The following is a 27,987-nucleotide window of genomic DNA, read 5'->3' on the forward strand; positions in this document are numbered from 1 at the left end:
GAAATCATAGGGTATGGCATCTGAGAGCCCTGGGTTCAAGTCCTTCCTTTCCCCGCATCATTTGTGGGAACTCGAATGTGCTACTTAATGTCTGTAAATCTCAGATTTCTCCTCTGAACATTGGGAGATTCAGGGAAAAAGAGCGAAGAATACCACTAATACTTGGTAAAAAGTCTATGCTCCTAAGAGGATGAAGATAAGAATAAAGGACAATTCATGAAGAAAGTGACTGCTTGCTAAAATTTATTTAACATTTATTGTTTCCTTTAAGATTAGTAAAGTTTTTAAACTTTTTATTTTATACTAGGGTATAGTTAACAATTTTGTGATAGCTATAGGTAGACAGCAAAGAGACTCAGCCATACAGTATTCAAAAATCTTAAGTTTCCTGAGATACATACACTTTTAATTGGAATTGATTAGACTCCATAGTAGGAAAATATCAAACTCTCCTTGTTCTGAGTTTCTTCCAAAAGTAATCATTATTTCATTTTTCTTTGTCCTCATAAAGACATATTTAGTAGGACCTACCATATATGGTTACTCTGACAAATCCCACATAAATTACATTATCAACATTCAAAGCACCCTTGCATAATGAGGTACAGTCAATTCTAATGAGCCATGCTAGTGGCTGATGGATGGAGAGACCATTTCTGCAGTCTCCCCAAAGTTAGAGATTATGGTGATATGTTTCTCTTTGGCTTTGTAGAATTTTTTTTTTACCATATACTTGCAAATGAAAAAAGGAAACTAATTATCTTGAATTTTTAAGAATTGAATCACAATGATGAAAAAATACAATAAAAACACAACCTAGGAGGAGCCCAGTGTTTGTGTGGCTTCCTTTGTATGCCTTCCTACTCAGAGATCTTCTCTTCTTTGACTCCCCACTGAAAAGAGCAAGCATCTTTTCACCAGTCGGTAAAAATACTGAGTACAGAGGATAAGCTATAGAGAGAATCTTCTGCTGAGTCAAGACTTGGCTGAAATTTATGAGGGATTACTTGTCACTACACTGGACGACTGATTCTCTGCAGCCAGGCATCAGCTTCTGCACTGGCCGAGGTCAGTGTTTAACAGTGATGGTTTTGACTTCAGTGAAGAATTCGTAAGAGTCTTTGGCTCCTTCTCTGCCCACCCCAGAACTCTTCATCCCCCCGAAAGGTAGGTTCAGCTCTCTAATGAGCCAGCAGTTGGTCCAGACCAAGCCTGACTGTAACTTCTTGGCCACCCGGTGGACACGCCCCACGTTGCCTGACCACACGGTAGCAGCCAGTCCATATTTAACATTGTTGGCTCTTTGAATCACTTCCTCTTCACTATCAAAGGGGACGACACACGTCACTGGACCAAATATCTCTTCCTTCATGCAGCAGGACTCATCCTTAACATCTGTTATCACCGTGGGAAGCATGAAGTACCCTGCCTGATTCCTGGGGGGAAGGTTCAACTTATCCACTCCCTCACCACACAGAATTTGGGCCCCTTCCATGCAAGCTTTCTTGATGTAACTTCTGACCTGGGCAGATAAAAAACATAGTAACAACTTATCATTTGTTTTCACATAGCACAGAGAGAATTCAATATTTTTCAAGCACCTAGGAAAGACATACCCCACTCCAGTACTCTTGCCTAGAAAATCCCATGGATGGAGGAGCCTGGTGGGCTGCAGTCCATGGGGTCGCTAAGAGTCGGACACAACTGAGTGACTTCATTTTCACTTCCATACATTGGAGAAGGAAATGGCAACCCACTCCAGTGTTCTTGCCTGGAGAATCCCAGGGACGGGGGAGCCTGATGGGCTGCCGTCTCTGGGGTCACACAGAGTCGGCCACTACTGAAGCGACTTAGCAGCAGCAGCAGCAGGAAAGACATATTGGAGTGGGAAATGGCAACCCACTCCAGTATTCTTGTTGGAGAATCCCATGGATGAAGGAGCCTGGCAGGCTACAGTCCATGGGGTGGAAAAGAGTCAGACATAACTGAGCATGCATGCACAGCAAAGACACATAAGGTTATTCCCCCCGTAAAATCTAAGGTTGATTATATTTCCACTCAGCTGGTAAGCCTGAGGGCAGACATGCTCTAACCATCATCTGGCCAGTCAGCCCCTACAGGTAAGAAAAGGAGAGTTGTTTATTTAATGTCTAAGAACCAGACATGTGGATAAGTGCTTTTAACACATTCTCACATAATTCTCTCAAAACTCTATTAGCTAGCTACATATTACTGTCCTCTATTTGCTGATGACATAAGTGAGTCTCTGAAAGCGTACATAGTTCATATGGCTGATAAACAATATAGAATCCTCTTTCTCCTACTCTCTTGCCCCTTTTGAAGCAGCACACTCACATTAATTAAAAGATGCCAAGAGGCAGCATTTTGTGTGAACAGGGTGTGTGCAGGTGAGTCTCCAGAGGCCCGGCTGGATGCAGAGCCAGGATTTTCAGCAGCAATTCACACAGTGCAAGGAGTGCTCTGCCTTCAGATGATCACGTCTAAGCAAAATTACACAATTCTCTCTTCGAAGCTTTTAGGATAATAAAATGTGAAGGGAAGTGTCGGTTTTCAAATTGCGAATTCATCGAATTTAGCATATAAGGTGACTCACACGAAACTGAATTTCTTTTCTAGAGAAAATCTCCCCAGATAACACAATGATATCTATACTCCTAGCTCAGAAAAACAACCTTGTGACTGATAAAGGTGATACAAAATGGAATGAAATATTGCTCTAAGACCTTTCCTTGAGAGGAGAGAGCAGAGAATCATCAGCACTTGGTAATTTTGGGCATAAAAGCAAAGCCTGGAGGTTGGAAGAGTGGGCTTAGGAGTCCAGTAGTGCTCCGATCTCAGGTCCTTACCAGCTGAGGGATTCAAATGCTCTAGGCCTCGGTTTCCTCTTGAGAAAAATGGGATTGACTGCGCCACCTCTTTCTCAGGTTCTTGCAAAGACTAAATACGATAATGTATGTAAAGTCCTTAGCATGACACCTGCCACATAGCAAAACTTCTGAAGGTCAGATGCTGCTGTTTGTGTTGATGGTGATGGTGATGATGACGACCGTATAATGCATAATCTGACATCCGCAAGCTGTGAGACTTCAAGGATGGCCCCTACTCTGTATGCCAGTTTTCCTAACTGACAAAGGAGGACAGGAAGCTGGGTTTGGGGGAGAATGATGTATATGTATGACTGAGTCCCTTCACTGTTCACCTGAAATGGTCACAACATTGCTAATTGGCTATACCTCAAAACAAAATGTTTTTGGTTTAAAAATAAATAAATACAAGAGTGGACCTTAGTTAGACCCAAAGCTTGGCCTTACTGGGGGATAAACCCATGAACTTCCTCTGTGTGTCCTCCAGCCTCACTGTCAACATCCAGCATTCTCTTTCTCTAGTTACTTGCATCTTTGGGAGGCTGGCCTAGAGCCAGATTCTCCAGTCAAGTAGGTGAGGATTCCAGAGAGTAAAAAGAAAAACAAAAACGAAAAGCAACCCTGTGAAAGAGACAAGGGAGACATTTCTGCATCCCCTGAGGATAAAATCACCTGCCATTTCCCGGGCCTCCCCTGCCGTCACTGGGAACCTGAGAAGCCACGCCTGCACCTAGGAGCCCTTTGCCTACAGAACATCCGTCACGTGCTCCAGCTGGGTTCTTAGGTCACCGCATCTCCATCTGTTGTGACAATCCCACAGAAGTAGGATGGACACAAAGATCCCGTGGCTAAGTCGGTTTGGAGAAGTCAGAGACCCACTGCAGAAGAGGGCTGGAACGCCAAGATGGCGGCCGGCCTCTCCTTGACTCCCGCCCCCACAGCTTCCTGGTGAAAGGCGAGGAAACACGACCACCAGTGGAGCGTGTCTGCTGCCTCCTTGATCCCAGACTAAGGTCTGGCAGACTGAACTGAGAAGAATCGCAGCCTGAAAAAGACACATACGCTTCCCGAGCTGCTTCCACTGGCTCCCTCTCAAAGGGCAGAGACACACAGGGTCCCCTCACAAGACCGGAGCTGTTAAAGCCCCCGTCCAGGGGTTCATGTGGTGAGAGACCCCGAGGGCAAAGCTGCGACTCCTGGCGTCCAGGCACACATGTTCCGGGCGGAGCAGTGAGGATGGCAGGTGTCCAGGGAACCTCTGAACCTCAGCAGGATGGTTCTGAGACTTTGAGTGTGTGTGGGGGTGACTACAAGCAGAGCTGAGCGATCTCCCCATGGACCCACAAAACAAGGGGAACCCCACAGCTACCTGCACTTTTGTGTGCATTAGAATAATGGAAATACCATCTGTGTTGTTCTTCCCTAAAATATAAAAATAAATGGCTGATGATAAATACTATTTTTAAGTTTTTAACTGTGAAAAAAAATTTTAACACTGCAACATCTTCCAGTAGAACCTTAGAAATTTTTCAGGGGTGTGTGTGTGTGTGTGTGTGTGTGTGCATGCAGTCACTCAGTCATGTCCAATTCTTTCCAACCCCGTTTTAGTTAGTTAGTTCAGTCACTCAGTTGTGTCCGACTCTTTGTGACCCCATGAATTGCAGCACGCCAGGCCTCCCTGTCCATCACCAACTCCCGGAGTTCACTCAGACTCACATCCAATGAGTCAGTGATACCATCCAGCCATCTCATCCTGGGTCGTCCCCTTCTCCTCCTGCCTCCAATCCCTCCCAGCATCAGAGTCTTTTCCAATGAGTCAACTGTTCGCATGAGGTGGCCAAAGTACTGGAGTTTCAGCTTTAGCATCATTCCTTCCAAAGAAATCCCAGGGCTGATCTCCTTCAGAATGGATTGGTTGGATCTCCTTGCAGTCCAAGGGACTCTCAAGAGTCTTCTCCAACATCACAGTTCAAAAGCATCAATTCTTCGGCGCTCAGCCTTCTTCAGTTGGTGATGGACAGGGAGGCCTGGCATGCTGCAATTCATGGGGTCACAGTCCAACTCTCACATCCATACATGACCACTGGAAAAACCATAGCCTTGACTAGACGGACCTTTGTTAGCAAAGTAATGTCTCTGCTTTTGAATATGCTATCTAGGTTGGTCATAACTTTTCTTCCAAGGAGTAAGCGTCTTTTAATTTCATGGCTGCAGTCACCATCTGCAGTGATTTTGGAGCCCCCCAAAATAAAGTCTGACACTGTTTCCACTGTTTCCCCATCTATTTCCCATGAAGTGATGGGACCGGATGCCATGATCTTCATTTTCTGAATGTTGAGCTTTAAGCCAACTTTTTCAGTCTCCTCTTTCACTTTCATCAAGAGGCTCTTTAGTTCCTTTTTACTTTCTGCCATAAGGGTGGTGTCATCTGTATATCTGAGGTTATTGATATTTCTTCCAGTAATCTTGATTCCAGCTTGTGTTTCTTGTACTAAATAAGCAGGGTGACAATATACAGCCTTGATACACTCCTTTTCCTATTTGGAACCAGTCTGTTGTTCCATGTCCAGTTCTAGCTGTTGTTTCCTGATCATGAGGTACCCTCTTTTCAAGATAGATGTCTTAAAAGGGCAGTGTGTTTGAGCTTAACACAAACAGATTTTAAGTGGCCTCCTCTTGACTGTCTTGTCATCATGAGGCATCATCTAAAGGGCACCACAGGGTCAGACTCTGATGCTGGGAAAGACTGAGGGCAGGAGGAGAAGGGGGAACCAGGATGAGATGGTTGGATGGCATCACTGACTCAATGAACATGAGTTTAAGCACGCTCCAGGAGATGGTGGAGGACAGGGAAGCCTGGTGTGCTGCAGTCCATGAGGTCGCAAAGAGTCAGACACACAACTGAGTGACTGAACAGCGCAACAACAGGGTCAGAAGCTGGCTTTGTTTACTCTTCTCCTCCGAATGGAACCAGGGCTCAGTAGACAAAGGTCCTGCTGCCCACGTGGGGTAGAGTAGCTCAGACAGCCTGAGGCTGCTTGTTGTTGGAAAGCAGAGTTGCCTGGAGGAGAGCCTGTGGTGGAGTTCAGGAGGGTGTGGTGGGCGGAGGGGGGGGGCGGGGGGGGGGCCTAAAGAGAGGGCGGGCCCCTTTGAGCCAGCAGGAATACGCTGAGCATCACAAATATTGCATTAACGCTCACAGGACCTACAATACGGGGAAACCCAGCAAGTCTGTATTTGGTCCGAGTTCACGATATGGGACAAAAGGGAGAAATAATCAGAATATGACCAAGAAAAGTCGTAACTACCAATAGGAGCCTGTGAATGGTGTTGGTTTCTTTCACACACAAAAGAGAGTTTGTGTGTGTGTGTGTGCATGCACACACATAGAGGGGCTACACATCATTCAACTGCTACAGGAAAGTCAAATACGTTGATTTGCTTCACTGACACACCTCCCCTCATTGGAGAACTTAATAATTATGACAGTGCCTAGGATAGAAAAACAGTTTCTCTGCTGAGTTGATGAAGAGAGCTTTGAGTCTCCAGTGAGTTGGTGAACTGCACAGGGGACCTTAGATGGTGCCATGGCCTGAGCTTTCCTGGTGGCTCAGACACGAAAGAATCCACCTGCAATATGGAAGACCTGGGTTCGATCTCCAGGTTGGGAAGATCCCCTGGAGGAGGGCATGGCAACCCACTCCAGTATTCCTGCCTGGAGAATCCCTTGGACAGAGGAGCCTGGTGGCTACAGTCCATGGAGGTGCAAAGAGTCAGACACGACTGAGCACCTAAGCACAGACACCACATCAGTTCAGTTCAACTCAGTTGCTCAGTCGTGTCCAACCCTTTTCAACCCCATGGACTGCAGCACACCAGGCCTCCCTGTCCATCACCAACTCCCAGAGCTTACTCAAACTCATGTCCATTGAGTCAGTGATGCCATCCAGCCATCTCATCTTCTGTCTTCCCCTTCTCCGCCTGCCTCAATCATTCCCAGAATCAGGGTCTTTTCAAATGAGTCAGTTCTTCGCAGCAGGTGGCCAAAGTACTGGAATTTCAGCTTCAACATCAGTCCTTCCAATGACTATTGAGGACTGATTTCCTTTAGGATAAACTTGTTGGATCTCCTTGCAGTCCAAGGGACTCTCAAGAGTCTTCTCCAACACCACAGTTCAAAAGCATCAATTCTTCAATGCTCAGCTTTCTTTATAGTCCAACTCTCACATCCTACATGACTACTGAAAAAACCATAGCTTTGACTAGATGGACCTTTGTTGCCAAAGTAATGTTTCTGCTTTTTAATAGGCTTTTGAGGTGGTCATAACTTCTTTTCCAAGGAGCAAGCATCTTTTAATTTCACATGGCCTGAGCTTAATGAAAGATGCTCCTGGAAAGGTAACTTTTCTCCACAGGAAGCATTCAGAAAGAGGCAAAAGTTATTTTTCACCACTTATTTGCATGCGTGGGTTTACAGCATGGATCGCTGAGTTCAGAACAGTCAGGTGAGAGAGACCCAGGGAGCCTCTTACATCGGGTGACACCTCGCTTCACAAGATGGGAACAGTCACAGTTGTGGGTCCCCCAGGTGCACTCTGGGGACTGCTACCTATGTGCCTGCAATCGTGCAGGTGAATTTGACTGGAGGAAGACACAGCTATGCTGGCTGGCCTCACTTTAAATCAATGACCATATGCTTTGTTAGCGTGACCACAAGTGATCACAGCTCCGAGGGGAGCCCTTGAAGCTGCCCCGCTGACAATACTGTCACTTCAAGTCCATTTCTGTCTCTCCTGATCTCCTTGAAGACTATCTCAGAACTTCTCCTCCTCCTTGAAACCTTCAACACCATCTCCCCTCCTCACCTTGCTTCCTATTTTATTGAGAAAACAAAAGAAATAAGAAGAGACCAGGAAGACTGACACTGCATGTTCCTACCTGTGGGAATCTGTGCTTCACAGTATAGTGAAAGTCAAAAGTCAAGTTCAAGTGTGGCAAGTCTGCTGAATCTACGTAAAGGCTGTGGCCCTCACTGGTTAACCCATGGGGGCGTACTACCATTACCCTTGCTTGGTCTTAGTTACCATAGCTCAACATGAGATCTTTTAACTCCAAAATTCTATGACTTACTGTGGGAGTTTTATCAGGAAATGAAAATGATCTTAAAGACCCAAAGTCCACAAAGCACCCAGAGAACACCTTCTTCAGTGGCTTCTCCCACAAAGACCCCACAAGTCACCCCACCAGTTAAAGTCTACATTGTTCAGACTGGATTTGCACTTCCAGAACCCCTGTTTGCTCTTACCCAGAGGCAGAACCTTACTGCCCGAGAACTGACTGCGAGCATTTACCTGTGGAAATCCCTGCCACCCTCAGCCCACAACATTCGCATCAGCTGACCTTTATGGTTTGAAATTTGCTTTTCTCACTCTACTGACTGGCTCTATGGAAGTCAGACTCCATGCTGACTTCCCAGGTTTATTTATGTCATGTAGGTGCTGCTTTAACTTGACTACATTTGTGTATCTGTCTTTAACATTTTCAGACTCGGTACCCGGAGACAATTCCCCACAGATCATAATTTAAAAAAAAAAAGAATAGGGTAGTAATTTAACAGTATTTCAAAGCTGGTGCTATGCCTTGGCACTGAGTTTCTCTCCCCATAAGTATTCTTTCTGGACTCACAGATTTAAGAGGACGAATTTACGGTTGCCAAGGGGAAGGTCCAGGGAAAGGGATAGTTAGGGAGTTTGGGGTGGACACGTATACTCTGCTGTATTTAAAATGGATAATCAACAAGGACCTGCTGTATAGATGGCCATCTCTTTGTGGCTACCCCAGGGACCGTAGCCTGCCAGGCTTCTCTGTCCATGGGATTTTCCAGGCAAGAATACTCTAATGAGTTGCCATTTTCTCCTCTAGGGGATCTTCCTGACCTAGGGATCAAACCTGGGTCTCCCACATTGCAGGCAGATTCCTTACCATCCGAACCACCAGGGAAACCCTGCATAGTACATGGAACATGGCTATATTTAAAATGGAAAACTAACAAGGCCCTTCTGTATAGCACAGGGAACTCTGCTCAATGTCATATGGCACCTGGATGTGAATGAGTCTGGGGGAGAATGATACATGTATATGTATGGCTGAGTCACTTTGCGGTTCACCTGAAACTGTCACAACATTGTCAATTGACTACACCCCAATACAAAATTTAAAAAAATAATATTTTTTTAAGAATTCTTTCTGAAACTTACACAGAAGGTTTTACTTACTTTCTCCAGATGAGCTTTACTGATCAGGGCGCCCATGTCAGCCGATGGGTCAGAAGGAATACCAACTTTCCACATTCTGGTCGCCTCTACAAACCTCTTTAAAAATTCACTATAGATGCTCTTCTGGACAAAGATCCTGCTGGTACAGAGGCAGATTTCACCCTGCCAAGAATGACTCATGAAGACAAGGACAAGTCAGGGGGCTCCACTGCATGGACAGATCACCCTGCACTCATGAGTGCCTGTCACATATCCGGCATGGGTCTAGACAATCGGGAACAGCAGTAAACAAGACAAAGTCCCACTATCTGGAATACATTGCCTTGTGGGGAAGACAGGCAACAACGCAATAAAGCTCAATAAATAACACAACTTCAGGCCATGACCAAAACAATACAAGAAAACTAAGCTGAGGATAAGAGTAGAAACTAGTGGGGAGGGAGAGCTTTTACTCCCTTTTACTGAAGGGAGTCCTGGATGACACTAGGGAACAGGGAATGTTTGAACTGACCCTTGATTGATGTGAAGGAGCCAGATGGATAGAGGTGCAGAATTCTCAGCAGTAAGTGAGAAATGAGCTTGGAGTGTGTAAGGGAAGTGAGTTAGGTGAATGGGACTGAGGTGGGGGGTGGAGGCAGGGATAGGGGTCAGAGCAACATAGGGTATAAAGGCAGGAGGTGAGGAGCGAGGCAACATCATACAGAATCTTATAGGCTCACAGGCTCACAAGGAGCTTGCATTTTATCCCCAGTGTCATGAAAGGATCATGGACAGCTTTAAGCAGCAAGAAGATGTGGACAGGATTTACATTTTTAAATGATCATTCTGGCAGCTGTGTGGAGAATAGAATTGGAGAGAATGAGAGTGGGTTAGGAGAGCTTTTCAGACATCCCGGTAAGTGGACCAGGTGGAATCAATGGAGATGAGAGAAGTGATAGGAGTCCACTGAGATCAGCAGATTCTTCAAGGGGCAAGGGGACTCCAAAAGGGTAAAGAAACTGGCCAAGACGCTCCAAAGAAGATTCCAGATATACCTTAAAGATAGAACCAATAGGACCTATTGGTGGATGAGTGAGGTGGAAGGAAAAGAGGAGGTTAGAACAAGGATGAGTCCCAGATTTTTGGCCCAAGCACACAGTGGATGGTATTCTCTTCTTCAGAAAGGTAAACTTGAGGCAGGGAGAGCAGAGACGGTGCAGGGAAAGGAGGGGAGGAAATCAGAAGTTCTGCTTTGTTCAGGTGAAGTTTCAGATGATACTGGACCTCCAAACATAAACACTGGGTGTTCCAGGGAGAGGCGCTAACAGGTTTCTGAGTGAAAAGCCATCCTTACTATTATTTGAGCATAACATGTAATAGTTTACAAACCACATTCTGGACTTGTCAGCATTGTGTATGTATGATTGCACCTGTACACAGAAACAAATATTTTCATCATATTAATATTGGATCTTCACAATTCTTCCAATGATCAGGAAATACAAAGTTGCTTGAGGCTCATCCATGATTTTAAGGTAAGAAACCTGCTTGAGATTGGTTCAAGTATTTATTTGAATGTGTGAATGCATTTGAGGTGCTTTTGGGTGGGGGCAGAGAATAAGGTTTCCAAGAAACAGGACTCTTGAACAGCAAGAAAAGCCTGGGAAAAGTATAAATAGAGGAAAGGAGAAGCCAGAAAGCAATCATTTGGCCCATGGCTGGTCCCCCATAAGAGTTCTGAGGGCAAGAGGAGAAGAGGGTGACAGAGGATGAGAGGGTTGGATGGCATCACCTACTCAATGGACTTGAGTTTGAGCAAACTCCAGGAAATAGTGAAGGACAGGGAGGTCCATGGGGTCACAAAGTGTGGGACCTGACTGAGCAACTGAACAACAACAGGAGAAGAAGAGCTTGCTAAACAGGAGCTGTGATGCCACAATGCCACCAAGTGACATTAAGACTGAAGAGATGGTCAAAAGAGTAACACAATGTAACCATTCTCCTTTCACTGAAATAGCCCTGCACAGACCTACTCAACCTGGTTTTCACTGTGATGCAACAGATGCAGTTTGACAAGGCTGCTGAGTTAAAAACAAGCAAAAAAATAAAGGGGGAGAAAAAAAAAGAAAAAGAGGACATACCTGGTTGGCAAAGCTGGATCTGACAGTTGTCGGAATGCACTCGGCCAGGTTGGCATCTTCAAAGATAATGGCAGGATTCTTGCCCCCCAGCTCCAGCGAGAGCTTCTTGCAGTGGGGGGCACTCAGCTGTGTGATGCGCTCAGCAGTGGGCTGGCTCCCAGTGAAGGAGATGAGGGGCACCTCTGGGTGGGACACCAGGGCCTCGCCTACCCTGGGCCCCGTTCCAAACACAATATTTACCACACCTGGGGGAACACCTGGATGGGAAGCAGTACCGGTTACAGCTATTCTTCTCAGCGTGTCAAGGGCTTCAGGTTACATAGAGATTCTCCTTCAAAGTGTTTTGTTTTTTTGGTTTTGGGGGTGGTGTTTTTGGGGTTTTTTGGCAAAATGATTGCTGTCAATGTTGTGTTAGTTTCTGTAGCTTGAGTGGGAGTGAGAAGGGACATTAATTGTTGTCTCTGAAGTGAAGTGAAGTCACTCAGTCATGCCCAACTCCTTGCAACCCCATGGACTGTAGCCTATCAGGCTCCTCCGTCCATGGGATTTTCCAGGCAAGAGTGCTGGAGTGGATTGCCATTTCCTTCTCCAAATGGTTGTCTCTAGTCAATAGCAAAACAGAGACAATAGCATCATCTCTGCCTGTATTATGCCCCAGCTGGAATTTCTCTGGGTGCTTTGCCCTAGAAAATGCAGGGTTAAACGTCCTGTGTAATTCATTCCAGAGTACTGACTAAGCCTCAGGGGCTGAGGATGCAGAGATACCCTCAGGCAGGCTAGGCCCTGTGAGAGAGGAGAGCAAAGGTTAAGTTCAGGGAGCATCCACACTGCAGAAGCCAGAGAAGAGAGCGGCTACCTCCCTAGGAGAGAGAGGGAGGGTCCCGCGGGGAAGGTGATGTTTGAGTTGAAGGTCCTGTTCCCCATGATCTGGATGCCATCACCCTCTAAGACTGAGTGTCCAAGAACACCCCCGAGCAGGTGCTCCAGGCTTTTCTATTACAAAAACGTACTGCCCTATATCTGCATGTATTCATTACGTGCTTTATGGATTTCCCTGTTCACTACACATCCACCACTAGAAGGGGCACCAGCCAAGGGCAGACATGGGCCTGTGTTTTGCCCTCGGTTGTATCCCTTGTGCCGTGGCCTACTTTGCCAGATAGAATGAATACTCAATTTTTTTTAAAAAATCTTTTTTGGGCCATGCTATCGGTATATGGGATCTTAGTTCCCCAAACAGGGATCGAACTTGGCACCCACTACATTTGAAATGCAGGGTCTTACCCGCCAGACTGCCAGGGAAATCCCTAGAAAAATATTTTTAATGCATCACATTTAAAATAGACCAATGAGAAAAGAAGATATAATGCTACATATATATGTTATTAAAATAATTTTAGTAATAATAAAAATAAAAATGTAAAGAGATAATACCAGTAAATGCTCCCATTTATTGGGTGCTCACTGTGAATCAACTGTAACTATAGTGGGTTACACTATAGTTAACCCACTATAGTCTAAAGTGGGTTACACCCTTTAGATCTCCCAATAGCTCCGGGAGGTACATCATATTAATATCCTCACATCACTCATGAGAATATCGAGGCAAAGTGAGGTTAAATAAGAGCTTCCCAGGTGGTGCTAGTGGTAAAGAACCCACCTGCCAATGCAGGAGACGTAAGAGACTCAGGTTTAATCCCAGAGTTAAATAACAACCAATAGAAGGCGAAACTAGGTTTTGGTTAGTAAGTAATTATTAAGTCAATGAATGCATGAATGTGTACGGTATCCAATTCAGAAAAGGTTCTTGACTTTGGGAAGATTTAAGTGTTCAGAAGAAAAAAAATCTATGTGCAATCGATTGCGTCCAGGAAACTCTTAGGGTTTGCCTGGAGGTAGCTGAGTATATTCCCTGTGTTTGCAGGTTTGAACAACAGGAGATGCAGAAATGCTCTTTTGTAAGGTAACTACTCTCTCGCTCCTATCATAGTTCCCTTGCTCCGACTTAGACATACTCTCTTGGATTAAAATCATCTCTTCAAGAATATGCTCTTAAGGTATACATGATAAGTTCTCACTGATGATCCATGATCATCAAGAACCCCTTCCCACAGAGCACAGCCTTCACCATATCACCATGAGGCCCTATCCAGGTGAGCCCCTAAGGAGACAGGGGTCTGGCAGAGTCTCCCTCTAATGGTCCCACCTCCGCATTCAGCCTGCATACTTGTTTGAAATCCAGCTCAAGTGCATCCTGGGTCATAGACACCATATGAGAGCAGCTGGGCCATGGGTTGGGCCAAAGAGGAGGTTTGAGGGAGAGGTCCTGCCAGCTGGCGATAGGGGAAAACAAGGACAAAGTTTCCCGTCATTCACGTTCTCATGAGTCCTGCATCTCCATCACTATCGAGCTTGTAAATATTTGCCCCGTATTCAAATAGAGAGTTGAGAGCCAGAGAATGTGGACTGTTGGACTTTATGACTCCTGAAGGCAAAAAAAAAAATGGCTCAAATCACTTCTAATGCTTATTTTAGCATTTTTTTAAAAGGGTGAGAGAAAACATAGAAATACCACATATTTATCATCACAGGAAAATGAGCTCATTTCAGCGGGCAGAGTGCCTTCTACACAACGGAATTTACATTTTGATTACATTTCCTTGAACTCCAATGTTAATAAATTGAGTTATGTATCTAGGGGCTTGTATTTCTCAAAACCATTTTGCCATTTGATCCAGACATTAATGAAACTTTTCTAGAGACATTCACCCTTTACCCTTAAGAGATTCTGGTTATAAGAGAGGGAAGACAGTTTAATTGGCAAATAACAATTCACTAAAATTCAGAGTAGGTGGCTAAGAGACAGCAAAGCGAAGGGAGGCCTACCAGTGCCAGGATATGGCTGGATGCTGACAAGGAAAATGTTAAGCTTAAATAGAGCAGAACAAAAATTAATAGGAAGGGCCAGAAATCTACCACCAGTGGCCACTTCAAGAATGAGGGCAAACATTTGGTGCACCCAAGATAAAAACAAATATTCTAAGACTTGCAAAGAGGTATTCATGGTGTACTTCAAAACATCTTAAATGATTTTTTATTTCAAAGGAAGTTCATCTTCCAAGTCTGTGTGAACACTCAGGACTAGAAGAGCTAGATCTTGCAATATCCAGACTGCACTGGCAGGTGGTTTTAGCTTTCTTACACAGTTGGAAGTTTCTCCTAGAGTGCTCTAAGCAGCAAGTAGATGAGATTGACACCCCTGTCCCAGTGGAGAGACTGAGGGCTCATGCCAGGTGCGATTGGATCATCACACTCTCAGTGTTTGTTGGAGGAGGAGAGTTTGGAAAAACCAGCCCAGAGGGGGAGGGAGGGAAGGACCATCTTGGTATAACAGGTTTATTCACCTAGAGGAATAAGAGTGCAATGCTGTGCAAATAAATGGAAACATTAAACTCTCGTGCAGACTGGGTTCTGAGTTATTTGAAAGGGGAGGGTGGTTAGACAAGAGCAATCCTCATAGACCAAGACGGCTGATTGTAGGACAGGGAGGTGTCCAGGATGCGCCCTCCCCACCTCCTCATGCAATCTCCCAACACAGGATGAAGCAGAGCAGAGGGCCCCCTTCTGTCTCACACCAAAGAACCAGCAAGCAAGAGACAGGGAAGAAAGCCCTTGGACTCAGTTTTGCAAAGAAAGCCCTTGGACTCAGTTTTGCAAAGAAAGGGATAGAACACGGTCACCTTTGTAAGGAAAGGATGACACATTCTGGGATGCAAAGGAGGTGAGGACGTCCACTTCATCCTTACCAGTTAGGTAAGGATGTTTCCAGAGGTCCAGAGCAGCCATTGACGTCAACCCAGAGACCTAGGCTGGGTAACCTCTTTCCTCCATAGGATACGAGGGAGCTAAACCAGGGTCACAACGCCCCATGCACTTCCCTAAACAAGCACCACTTAACTTGTCATCTATACCCTGGAGTAAGGAACTGGCTTAGCTATCCTGGAAGCCAACATGTATGTTTTGCTTTGAGAGAAAAGGTGTTTAGGAGAGAGAGACAGGCTTTCAGCAACCGCCCCCTCTATGGTCGTGAGTGAGCGGGGAAGTACCTTCTCTGGGGGCTGGAAGGAAGCGAGCACAGCAGAGACTGATAGGGCCCGAAAGACAGCCTGTTCCCCCAACCCGCCTGCAGGTCATTCCAACCCAGAGACATGAGCTCAGGGCCTCACAGTGAGGGGCTCCCTCATGGGTTACAAGCTAGAGCCTCCTGCCTGTGACCTTCCAACCCTGGCACGGTGTCGGCTCAACACTCTGGAATGAAGCCAGGAACACACGTGGCCATTAAACCATCAGCAAGAGAAAGACAAGGAGCCACAGGCATCATCATCCGCACGGTAGTGGGTTCCAGGGCAGGGAATACTAAGGGGTGTCTATTCAGTTCTCTTGAAAATGGGCGGTTTGTCTCAGGCCTTCTGTTCCTATGCAAATCAGAGTGGTATCCAGCAATATTTTCTTTTCATCAAGATCCACCAGTGGTGCCAATGCAGGATTTAAATTGATGATTGGAGATACTGTCTGGGGCAGGCTGGTGTCGGATTTGGTCAGGCTCTTGTAGCCAGCCGCTGTGCCGCTGTCCTTTGCTCTGGGTACTGTCTGTGGAGCCCCATAGGGAGGACTGTCCCACAGCAGTGTGTTCTGGGCAAGGATAAAGGAAGCAGTGGGAGCGAAGCCCGTGGATCCGCTCAGAAGAGTGTATTTCTCAGAAGAGGTTAAGGAAGACAAATAACCAAAGATGTCCCTGGGATCTGCCAAGCAGATTTCTATTCAAAATAACTTTTCAGATGTCAGTGGCCCCAGACATAGAGAACAAATGTATGGACACCGAGAGGGGAAAGGAGGTTGGGATTGACACATATATACTCAGTCACGTCTGACTCTTTGTGACCCCGTGGACTGAAGCCTGCCAGGCTCCTTGGTCCATGGGGATTCTCCAGGTACAAAAACTGGAAAGTGTTGCCATTTCCTTCTCCAATATATACACTACTATGTATAAAACAGATAACTAATGAGAACCTCAGCACAAGGAGCCCTACTCAATGCTCTGTGGTGACCTAAATGGGAAGCAACTCTAAAAAAGAGGAGATGTGTGTATATGTACATCTGATTCGCTTTTCTGTACAGCAGAAACTAACATAACATTGTAAAGCAACTATACTCCAATGAAAATTTTTTTCCATTATTTTAAAAATGTCAGTGACCCTACAGTGGCTGAAGCCTACAAAACATACATCTCCAAAGCCTCTCCTCTGACGCCGTAACACTGATTACCTGCTTTCTCCAGGAGTCTGCACATCATCCACGCGGTCACAGAAGTCAGCTCGCTGGGCTTAGCTATCACTGTGTTGCCAGCAGCGATCGCTGGAGCGATCTTCCAGGTCAGCAGATAGAGGGGCAGATTCCAGGGACTGATCAGAGCAGCTAACAGAGGAGAACAGAAGCATCGCCAGCAATGACATACCCTTCAAAGCAGATGGGCCAGACATGCCTTACTAATGAAAACTCCTTGGTGCTACACCAAATGTCAGCTTGCTCTTCCAAAATCCCAATCGCTTGTGGAATTTCAATGCTTCAAAAAATTCCACAAAAGAATCTCCAGTCTTTTGTAGAATTTCTGTAGAATTTCAGAGAAATTAGTCTAAAATATATTACAAGCAGCCATACCTTTAAAACTATAATCAATACAGCTTACTCTTTTCTTGATGACTTTCAATTATATTTATAAACAGGAACAATATAAGTACCAGGGCTAAAATGCTGTCACCTCTCCCTAAACAGTCTCAGAATGTGATCAGTACTGAGGTTTGTAGACTGATCTTTGTACTGTCTCAACAATCTTTTTTTATCTTTAAATGGTCTAGGCACTATTTCTTCTAAATTTTTCCACCTGTTTTTCTAATTAGTTGTAGATTGAGAAATAAGATCTTAAACTGTTCACAATTATTTGTAATAAATAAGAGCAAATAGGTTCTGAGACGTGAAATCCATTTTTAGCTAACCCAGGGAATTTTTTAATAAATAACTTATCTCTAGGTTCTCATCTGTATCCTAACCAGATAGGTTTGCTGGCTAAGTAACATCTATAACATTTAGAATGTGTCTTCATGTACGAAGCCTTTCAGACTTCTGACCACAAAACACATAAAAAATAAAACCCACGTTATGAATAAGTAAATGGAGTCACTTTATTTTATACTCTACCCTCAAACCTGAGCTATGAAAGTAAATATGCTTTATATATTATTAAATTTCCCACTGAAAAATCTGCTCTTCAGGGAGTAAGAGAATATTTTTGCAGCATAATGTGTTAGTATACTTCTTAGAAGGAGACTAAAGTTTTGTTATACTGCCTTGAAAATGTTATTTACGAAGAGTTCAGATAATCAAAGTGGCAAAATGTCCCATTTTCTTTTCTTTAACTTATCTTCTTTTATCCTATCATAAAATGGAACTAGTAAAATATGGAGTTGATGGTTTTTTTCTCAGAGGAAACAGTGACATCTAGTGGACACCTTGAGTCATTGCATATATTTCTGAAATGCAGGACCACAGAGATAAGTATCAATAGATAATACAGTCAAGGCTTATTCATCACAGTACCAGGCACTGTTCTAAGTGCTCTACATCTATTAATTTATATAATTCACATTCAACATATATAGACAAAATTAAACTATTCTCCTAATTTCCAGATAACAATACTGAAGCACACAAAAGTGACACCCTACTGTGATCTTAACTGCACTACTTTCCTGAAAGGTTTTTTTGTTTTTTTTTTTTTTAAATTACAAGGAACAAAATGTCCTGGTTTATGAATTTATTCTCAGTGTCATTTCTTTCCCTGTGATTCCTCAAGAACAATGTAGGGATAAGTAGGGAATTTGACACAAACAAAATAAACTAGATTTAGATTTTTAAGGTCAATTAAATTTAAGATAAAGCAGAAGTTCCTTTTTTTTAAAGTCTGTTCCTTTCGATCACTTCTACAGGGCTGACCAAGCATCTCTATGTGCTACTGTGGCCCAGCTGTCATTGCACAGCACCTACCGATGCCCGCAGGGGCCCGCACTGTGTAGTGCAGACAGCCCAAGTGGTCCATCTGTGTGCATTCAGATGTGTGGTGCAGGATGGAGGAGGCGAAGAACCGGAAGTTCTGCACAGCCCGGGGAATGTCCATGGTTCTCGCCAGGGTTACGGTTTTCCCTGTAAGAAGTCAGCAGAAGGCACTGTCAGTGTATTTCACCTCGAACTTGGAGGAGACGCTACCACACTCATATCCCAGCTTCCTCTGAAGCAGCTTCTGTTCCTTCCAGCCTGGGATGGGCATTGCTTGATTACAGAGAGTGTTGATCATGGTTTAATAAGACTATGAAGTAATTAGATGTGAGATTATAAGATGAAGTAGAAGTGGTTAGAAGTGAGTCAAATAATCTTTGCTTATTAGACTGAACGACTCATAGCTATAGCTATCATCATTCCAGATGCTACCACTTCACCCGAACCAGCTCTTTCAATTCAGAATCACCAAGCTTTGGACATGCGGCAGAGGGGTTGGAATAATGGGTGTTAAGACAGCTGTGTTTGCACATCACCAAAAAACATGTGATGATATTAATTAACTCCTCAGCACACAGTGGAGCCACTAAGATGAGCATGTGGCAGAACGCTGATGGGAACCAGCAGAGGATGCTGTGTGGCCCTTGCTCACCATCACGGGCCCCCCGCACTTCCTAGACATACACTTACCTGAACTGTCCCTTAGTTATCTTTAGTGATGCTGGAGACTCTGCCACGTCAGGAAGCATCTTCTACTTAAGGGTTTGGGGTCAAGATGCTTACTAACTTTAGGCCACTTTACAGCACATATATATGTAAATACATACATACATACATACATACATACAGGGCTGCTCAGGTGGCACTAGTGGTAAAGAACCTGCTTGCCAATGCAGGAGACTTTAAGAGGCGCACGTTCGATCCCTGGGTTGGGAAGATCCCCTGGAGGAGGGTACGGCAACCTACTCCAGTATTCATGCCTGGAGAATCCCATGGACGGAGGAGTCTGGTGGGTATGGTCTATAGGGTTGCAGAGTCGAACACAACTGAAGCAACTTAGCAGCAGCAGCATACATATACATATTTATACATACATGTATATCCTAACATATCTTTACAGAGATTTGCAGATGTTTACTCCATTACGATGACTTCTGGGAAGCAGTTTTAAACATTGGGAAATTGTGTTTGGAGTGGAACAGTGACTGACATATTGGAAATCTTCGTACATTACTTGACTTCGTGCCCTTCAAATTATCTTTGCTTTTAGGAAACAAACTTGGGTTACCAAAGGGAAAAGGTGGGGAAAGAGATAAATTAGGAGGTTGGATAACATATACACACTACTATATATAAAATAGATCACCAACAAAGACCTACTGTGGAGCACGGGGGACTATACTCAATATCTTGTAATAACCTATAAAGGCAAAGAATCTGAAAAAGAACATATATATACACACAGAGAGACTCTTGAGAGTCCCTTGGACTGCAAGGAGATCAAACCAGTCAATCCAAGAGGAAATCAGTCCTGGATATTCATTGGAAGGATGGATGCTGAGGCTGAAGCTCCAGTACTTTTGCCACCTGATGCAAAGAGTCGACTCTTTAGAAAAGACCCTGATGCTGGGAAAGATTAAATACAGGAGGAGAACGGGATCACAGAGGAGGAGATGGTTGGATGGCATCACCAACTCAATGGACGTGAGTTTTGACCAAGCTCTGGGAGATGGTGAAGGACAGGGAAGTCTGGCGTGCTGCAGTTCATGGGGTCGCAAGGAGTCAGACATGACTGAGCAGCTAAACAACTAATACACACACACACACACACACACACACACACACACACATATAGGCTTCCCTAGTGGCTCAGAGGGTAGAGTCTGCCTGCAATGGGTTCCATCCCTGGTTCGGGGAGATCCCCTGGTTCAGGAGGAGGGCATGGCAACCTACTCCAATATTCTTGCCTGAAGAGGAGCCTGGCAGGCTACAGTCCATGGGGTTGCAGAGTCGGACATGACTGAGCAACCAACACACACACACACACACAAGACAATCTGAAGAGTAGTCACACACTTATATGAATGTGTATATAGACATATATAACTGAATTACTGTGCTGTACACCTGAAACCAACACAAAATATTAAATCAACTATACTTCAATTTTTGTTTGTTTTGTTTGCTTTTAACTTTTTATTTTACACTGGAGTAAAGCTGACTGATGATGTTGTAATAGTTTCAGGTGCACAGCAGAGCAATTCAGACCATACATACACATGTATCCATTCTCCTCCAAACTCCCCTCTCATCCAGGCTGCAACATAACATTGAGCAGAGTTCCCTGGGCTATACAGTAGGTCCTTGTTGGTTATCCATTTTAAACGTAAGCGCAACTATACTTCCATTAAAAACAAATAGTAAAATACAAATGAATAATGCAGTTTAAAAAAAAGAGAGACAATTTTTTTTTTTTTTTTGGTCTGAAACTCTCTACTTAGAACTGGTGGAGGGCTGCAATCTCAGCCCTCTCTCCCCAAATCCATGCCCTTTGCCATAAGATCTCTGTAGTTCTTTCTACCAACAGTGTGTTTATTTCCCTGCCTCTTCAACTTGGGTTCAGCCTTGACTTGCTCTGACCATCAGAATGAGGCAGAAGTGGGCCAGTTGCAAGGCTCAGCCTTCAGAGTCCTTGGCTGGTCGGGCTTTCCAAGCTTTACTGCTGCCATGAGAAGCGCTGGGTGGGCGGACCTGATGGGCCCACAAGGGGCCACATGATGAAAGAGTCCTGAGTTCTATTCATATGACTGACAACTTGGAAGGAGGGCGTGAATGGCCAGCATCTGAGTAAGCGGGTTTCCATCCAGGACAGGGCACTAGACTTGGCCCCACTAGAGAGCCGGCAGGAGAAAGAGGGAAGAGGCTGGCACAGACCCCTCTCACCTTGGTCCTTGGACTCAGCTTGGGCCAGCTCCTCCAGGGACTGTTCCAGCAAGTCCGCCAGCCGCTGCAGCACCTGTGAGCGCTCCTGGGGGCTCCGGGAGGACCAGCCTGGAAAAGCTGCTCTGGCAGCCTCCACCGCGGCTTCGACCTTGCAGGAGCAAACAGAAGAAGGTCACCTTACCCTGTTGCTCTTGAGAAGCAGAAGCTAACAGCTTCTAGTAATCACGTACAGATGTGAGAGTTGGATCCTAAAGAAGGCTGAGTGCCAAAGAATTGATGCTTTCAAATTGTGGTGCTGGAGAAGACTCTTAAGAGGCCCCTAGACAGCAAGGAGATCAAACCAGTCAATCCTAAAGGAAATAAACCCTGACTATTCACTGGAAGGACTGATGTTGAAGCTCTAATACTTTGGCCACCTGATGCAAAGAGCTGATTCATTGGAAAAGATCCTGATACTAGGAAAGATTGAGGGCAGGAAGAGAAGGGGATGACAGAGAAGGAGATGGTTGGATGGCATTACCGATTTAATGGACACGAGTTTGAGCAAGCTCCAGGAGATAGTGAAGGACAGGGAAGCCTGGCATGCTGCAGTTCATGGGGTCACAAAGAGTTACACATGACTGAGCAACTGAACAACCACTCAAGGGTTGGATGAGTCCAGAACCCAGGTCTGTATATGTCTCACTTTTTTCCTGCCTACTTCCAAATACCCTTATGGCAGAAAGTGAAGAGGAACTAAAAAGCCTTTTGCTGAAAGTGAAAGTGGAGAGTGAAAAAGTTGGCTTAAAGCTCAGCATTCAGAAAACGAAGATCATGGCATCTGGTCCCATCACTTCATGGGAAATAGATGGGGAAACAGTGGAAACAGTGTCAGACTTTATTTTGGGGGGCTCCAAAATCACTGCAGATGGTGACTGCAGCCATGAAATTAAAAGACACTTACTCCTTGGAAGAAAAGTTATGACCAACCTAGACAGCATATTCAAAAGCAGAGACATTACTTTGCCGACTAAGGTCCATCTAGTCAAGGCTATGGTTTTTCCAGTAGTCATGTATGGATGTGAGAGTTGGACTGTGAAGAAGGCTGAGTGCCGAAGAATTGATGCTTCTGAACTGTGGTGTTGGAGAAGACTCTTGAGAGTCCCTTGGACTGCAAGGAGATCCAACCAGTCCATTCTGAAGGAGATCAGCCCTGGGTGTTCTTTGGAAGGAATGATGCTGAAGCTGAAACTCTAGTACTTTGGCCGCCTCATGTGAAGAGTTGACTCTTTGGAAAAGACTGATGCTGGGAGGGATTGGGGGTGGGAGAAGAAGGGGACGACAGAGGATGAGATGGCTGGATGGCATCACCAACTCGACGGACGCGAGTCTGGGTGAACTCCAGGAGTCGGTGATGGACAGGAAGGCCTGGCATGCTGCGATTCATGGGGTTGCAAAGAGTCGGACACGACTGAGCGACTGAACTGAACTGAACTGAACTGAACTTCCAAATATTTAACACTCCTCAGTGCTGAGTTGCCCATGAAGTGTTGTTTACTTAACCAGCAAAGCAGGGCACCACAAAAAATAACCCAAATTCTCGATTTCAATCAAGTTATCCAGAATGTGGTGATAATCGAAAGAAGCTATTTCAATAGCTGGTATACAATTTCAGTAATTTCAAAATACTGAAGTTTTTGAATATCGTATGAGAGAGAAAACTTAAGGGTGTACTGAATCCCTAAACTCTTAAAGAATTTTTGACATACTTGATAAAATCTAAAAGTTTGAAATCACATCCCAGACTGTCGTTCTGACTTGGAATAACTTGTCATATTAGTTATGCATTGACTATTTTTTATATATAAAGGAAGATGCTAAATGCTTTGCACAAATTATTTCATTAAACCCCCTGTAAAGTTCTGTAACATGAGTATTGTTAAGCCCATTTTACAGATGAACAAACTGAAGCACAGAGAGCTCAAGTAACTTGCCAGATGTCACACAGCTAATAAGTGGCAGAATCAGGATGTAAACCCAAGTCTTTGTAGTTCCCAAGACCACAGCTGGCCTGCTATGGCATAACCACAGTCCCTGCCTCTGCCTGGCTCCACCCAGTGGAAGGGTCCTCTGTTGGAGAAGAATTTGAACAGATGGCTTGGGGACCGGGTTTTAGAGTTAAATCCAAAGCAAACAATGAATGGGAAGATGTGAGCAAGGCCAGTTCACGCAGGCAGAATGAATTATCAGGGCATCTTCTGCCCCTTCAGGGCTTTCCTGGTGGTTCAGTGAGCAAAAAGTCCACCTGCAATGCAGGAGACCACTTGGGATGCAAAAGATCTGGGTTCGATCCCTGGGTCTGGAAGGTCCCCTGGAGAAAGAAATGGCAACCCCCTCCAGTATCCCTGCCTGGAGAATCCCATGGACAGAGGAGCCTGGCGGGCTACAGTCCATGGGGTCACACGAGTTGGACACAACTAAGCAACTAAACCACTGCTGCCTTTCTCCTCTCTGAAAACTGATTGAGGGATCATTATACAACTTGTGACTGTTGTTATCATTCACATTTTGCTTCCCTGGGTGTTTGTTCCAACCCTGTGTATGTTATAAACGCAAGTTTATTTCTGTAAAATTTTCAAAATTGACGCATCATGACATTCTGAGTGATGAAAATTTTTTTAGTGAATTTTATAGAGATACTCTGTCTGACTGTGTCTCAGATGATGACAGTTCTTCAGAATATAGTCCTGATTCAGACAATGTAAATATTAGGCCAAGAAAAAGACAAATATCCTTGTGATCCAACATTCACTCACCTAACAAATCACCAGCCATAGGCATTGTGTGTGTGTGCTCAGCTGTGTCCGACTCTTTGCAACCCTGTGGACTGTATCCCACCAGGCTCCTCTGTCCACAGGGTGTTCCGGCAAGAATACTGGAGTGGGTTGCCATGTCCTATTCCAGGGGATCTTCCCGACTCAGGGTTTGAATCTGCGTCTCTTGCCTTTTCTGCATTGCCAGGTGGATTCTTTACCACTGAGTCATCTGGGAAGCCCACAGCCATAGGCATTAGGTTCTGTAAAAATCCCCGGTCAATAATGTGTTAAGCAGTATCTAAGCAATGCCCTTTCCAGAGACAGCAAATCCAGAGGCTGTGTCTCACTCCTCTCCTCTCGCACCTATAATCACACATTTTCTTCCACCACAGGACCCATCTCAGTCTCAGAATCTTCTCCCACAGTCTTCCAGCCATCACAGCATCTTTCCTGCCATTTCCATCTCCAGGGTATCTTCCCGACCCAGGGATCAAACCCACATCTCTTGCACTGGAAGGCCCCTTCTTTACCACTGAGCCACCAGGGAAGCCGTTCTTGCATCACATGACGTGACAGTTCAGTGGCCCGCTCACTCCAAATCTGATCTACACGCCTTCCTGTTTTCTTTACGTAAACAAGGTCACTTTCAGATAAGCTAAAGGTATAAGAAATGATTCTCATCCTAATTATAAATTTCTGGGAATTGGGTGGTTTCACCTCAGAAACCAAATCTCAAATCTCCACCAGGAGCTGTAGCCTCGGGGACACCCTACTGCCAGCCAACAAGAGGAGAGTCAGTGTCGAATCTAGTCTTCTTCCAGTTGTCCATGTAAAACTCTGATCTTTTTGAAAAGCAGAAAATTCAAGTCCAGTCATATTTTCTAAGTTGTCTTCAGTCACATGTCTTATGTCTATTTAATATAGAGCATGTATTAATCCACTATATACAATAATAACAGCAAAAGCTAATACTTGGAAAGCTTTTACCGATGCTAGACACAAAGGGCTCTACATATGTCAGTCTGTTTAATCTTCAGAACAACACTGAAGATGTTATTACTATACCCATTTTATAGATAAAGAGACTGAGGCACAGGGAGGTTCAGCTCTAAGTGCAGACCATACATAGTAAGTGGTGCTGCCAATCTTTGAAGCCAGGCAGTTGAACCCCAATCTGCGCTTATGACTGCAACACTACAGTGCAAAAGCTACGAAAGTGTGTGCCTGTGCATGTGTACATGTGATCACTGATATAAGCACGTTCAGTTCAGTTCAGTTCAGTTCAGTCTCTCAGTCGTGTCTGACTCTTTGCAACCCCATGAATCACAGCACGCCAGGCCTCCCTGTCCATCACCAACTCCCAGAGTTCACTCAGACTCACGTCCATCGAGTCAGTGATGCCATCCAGCCATCTCATCCTCTGTCGTCCCCCTCTCTTCCTACCCCCAATCCTTCCCAGCATCAGAGGTCTTTTCCAATGAGTCTACTCTTTGCATGAGGATGGCCAAAGTACTGGAGTTTCAGCTTTAGCATCATTCCTGCCAAAGAAATCCCAGGGCTGATCTCCTTCAGAATGGACTGGTTAGATCTCCTTGTAGTCCAAGGGACTCTCAAGAGTCTTCTCCAACACCACAGCTTCAAAAGCATCAATTCTTTCGGCGCTCAGGCTTTCTTCACAGTCCAACTCTCACATCCATACATGACCACATGGAAAAACCATAGCCTTGACTAGACGAACCTTAGTCGGCAAAGTAATGTCTCTGCTTTTGAATATCACTATCTAGGTTGGTCATAACTTTTCTTCCAAGGAGTAAGCGTCTTTTAATTTCATGGCTGCAGTCACCATCTGCAGTGATTTTGGAGCCCCCCAAAATAAAGTCTGACACTGTTTCCACTGTTTCCCCATCTATTTCCCATGAAGTGATGGGACCAGATGCCATGATCTTCGTTTTCTGAATGTTGAGCTTTAAGCCAACTTTTTCACTCTCTTCTTTTACTTTAATCAAGAGGCTCTTTAGTTCTTCCCTTTCTGCCATAAGGGTGGTGTCATCTGCATATCTGAGGTTATTGATATTTCTCCCGGCAATCTCGATTCCAGCTTGTGTTTCTTCCAGTCCAGCATTTCTCATGATGTACTCTGCATATAAGTTAAATAAGCAGGGTGACAATATACAGCCTTGACGTACTCCTTTTCCTATTTGGAACCAGTCTCTTGTTCCATGTCACGTTGTCATCCGTAAAATAAGGATGATGATAAAGTCTCACTTACAGGTGTTACAATGCTGATTTGGGACAATTTTTGTCCCATGGCTCAGTGACTGCACAGCACAAGGCAAATGCTGGAAGGACAGGAGCCCCATGGCAGCATCACAGCACTTTTTTGAGTGACTTTTAGGGGACACTGGGCTTGTAACCTGCATGACAACCATATTCTTCAAGCCAGAAAAACATAAGATTTGTGGGATCAGATGCCATGTCTGCAAGCTAGGTTACTGGGAAATCCAAAATGTACATTCCTCTGCTGGCAGGTGTACTGATCCTTCTCTTTCTCATCTGAAAAGGCTGAGTCATTAGCTGCAGAAAAGATTTCACCTGAATTTGATGTACTTGTCATTTTTAACTTTATTTCAGAAAGGACTCAGACAGAGAGAACTGGAAAACACAAAGCTGGATTTTCCCCATGTAATCCCAGGTCATTTGAAACAGATAAAACTGTGGGTTACAGTTTAACCAACAAACTAGTCAATATTTGCAAACTTTAATCCAGAAGTCTAAAGGTTTTTTTTTAATACAAAACAGATTTACAATATTATTAACAATAGAGAAAAAAATATCTTAACCCTTTTTTAAAAAAACGCCTTGCATATACTAATTTGTTAATATATATATAAAGACTACACTTATCTTTTAAATAATCTAGTTCTTTGTGCTTTACAAAATAAATTAAAATATGTTAGGCTTTAGATGAGTATACATTCATCAGCCACATTTATCACCTCAAATATATTTATTTTCTCAGTGCAATAAGATACTAATAAAATATATCCTAAATATCTTACAAAACTTGAATAATATTAATTTTACATTACTGAAAAAAGTTTTAACATGTGTGTGTTTCCTTTGAGTAAGAAAAAGTAATGTTAAATTTAAATCGAAAAATATGTAGGAATTTGATTTTGCATTTCATCGTTGAAATGATCAGTATTTACTTTATTAGATAATTTGAAGACATGAAGAATTACTAGAGGATAAGTAATCCCTGGGTTTAAAAATTTTGTTTACTTTAGTGAAGTAACATGTTTTCTGGAAATCCATGAATATAGTGGCAAATTCAGGCAAACTTGATCGAGAAAGGGAACACTTAGTAATATGATAATTCTTACAAATACTACTTTTTACCAGCAGCCACTGAGGAATGTCTGAGAGATGCGGCTCTCTGTGAGGTTATCTAGATCATTAGTCACTTCTGCCTATGATCACCTGAGATTTGTTCCATACATCATATATACTCAGCTACAAAGTGAACCTTCTTAGAACTAAAAACCTTCCTTTGGCTAACATTTAGCAATCCCCTTTGCTCCTCAAAAATTAAGTACCACAAGTCACTGCCAGGCTAAGTAGATTTCAGTCTCCTCCAGCTGAATGTACTCACCTCTTCTTTCCCACTGTTTGGCACACGGCAGTACACTTCCCCTGTGGAGGGATCATAGGAATCTAGGTATGAACTACAAGGTAAAAATTTTCCACCTATAAAGTTTTCCAGCATCAGAAGACCCCCTCTTCCAGCCATAGTAAAGGATTCGCCTGCCCTTACCCTTGGCTTTGCTGGGTGAGGTTGCCGCCCCCACTCCAGGACTCC

At 44.3% G+C, this 27,987-nt stretch overlaps 1 protein-coding gene across 1 annotated transcript; it reads right to left on the bottom strand.

Moving 5' to 3' along the window:
- Window positions 231-27,979, bottom strand: ALDH8A1 (aldehyde dehydrogenase 8 family member A1). Its single transcript, XM_005684786.3, has 7 exons — window positions 27,781-27,979; window positions 21,334-21,481; window positions 18,382-18,537; window positions 16,606-16,755; window positions 11,281-11,537; window positions 9,161-9,322; window positions 231-1,522 (listed from the first exon to the last, which is right to left on the bottom strand). Exons 1-7 carry the CDS (start codon window positions 27,916-27,918, stop codon window positions 1,070-1,072), a joined length of 1,464 nt encoding a protein of 487 aa, XP_005684843.1. The 5' UTR covers window positions 27,919-27,979; the 3' UTR covers window positions 231-1,069.

This window comes from Capra hircus, chromosome 9 (assembly GCF_001704415.2).
Source record: "Capra hircus breed San Clemente chromosome 9, ASM170441v1, whole genome shotgun sequence".
NCBI classification, from domain to species: Eukaryota; Metazoa; Chordata; class Mammalia; order Artiodactyla; family Bovidae; genus Capra; species Capra hircus.

Coding starts and splice junctions, on each gene's coding strand:
- ALDH8A1 (XM_005684786.3), bottom strand. CDS start 27,918: ATGGCTGGAAGAGGGGGTCTTCTGATGCTGGAAAACTTTATAGGTGGA. Junction 18,538..21,333: donor AGCTGAGTCCAAGGACCAAG/GTGAGAGGGGTC, acceptor GACTTCTTACAG/GGAAAACCGTAACCCTGGCG. Junction 1,523..9,160: donor GTAAAGCTCATCTGGAGAAA/GTAAGTAAAACC, acceptor TTATCTGCCCAG/GTCAGAAGTTACATCAAGAA.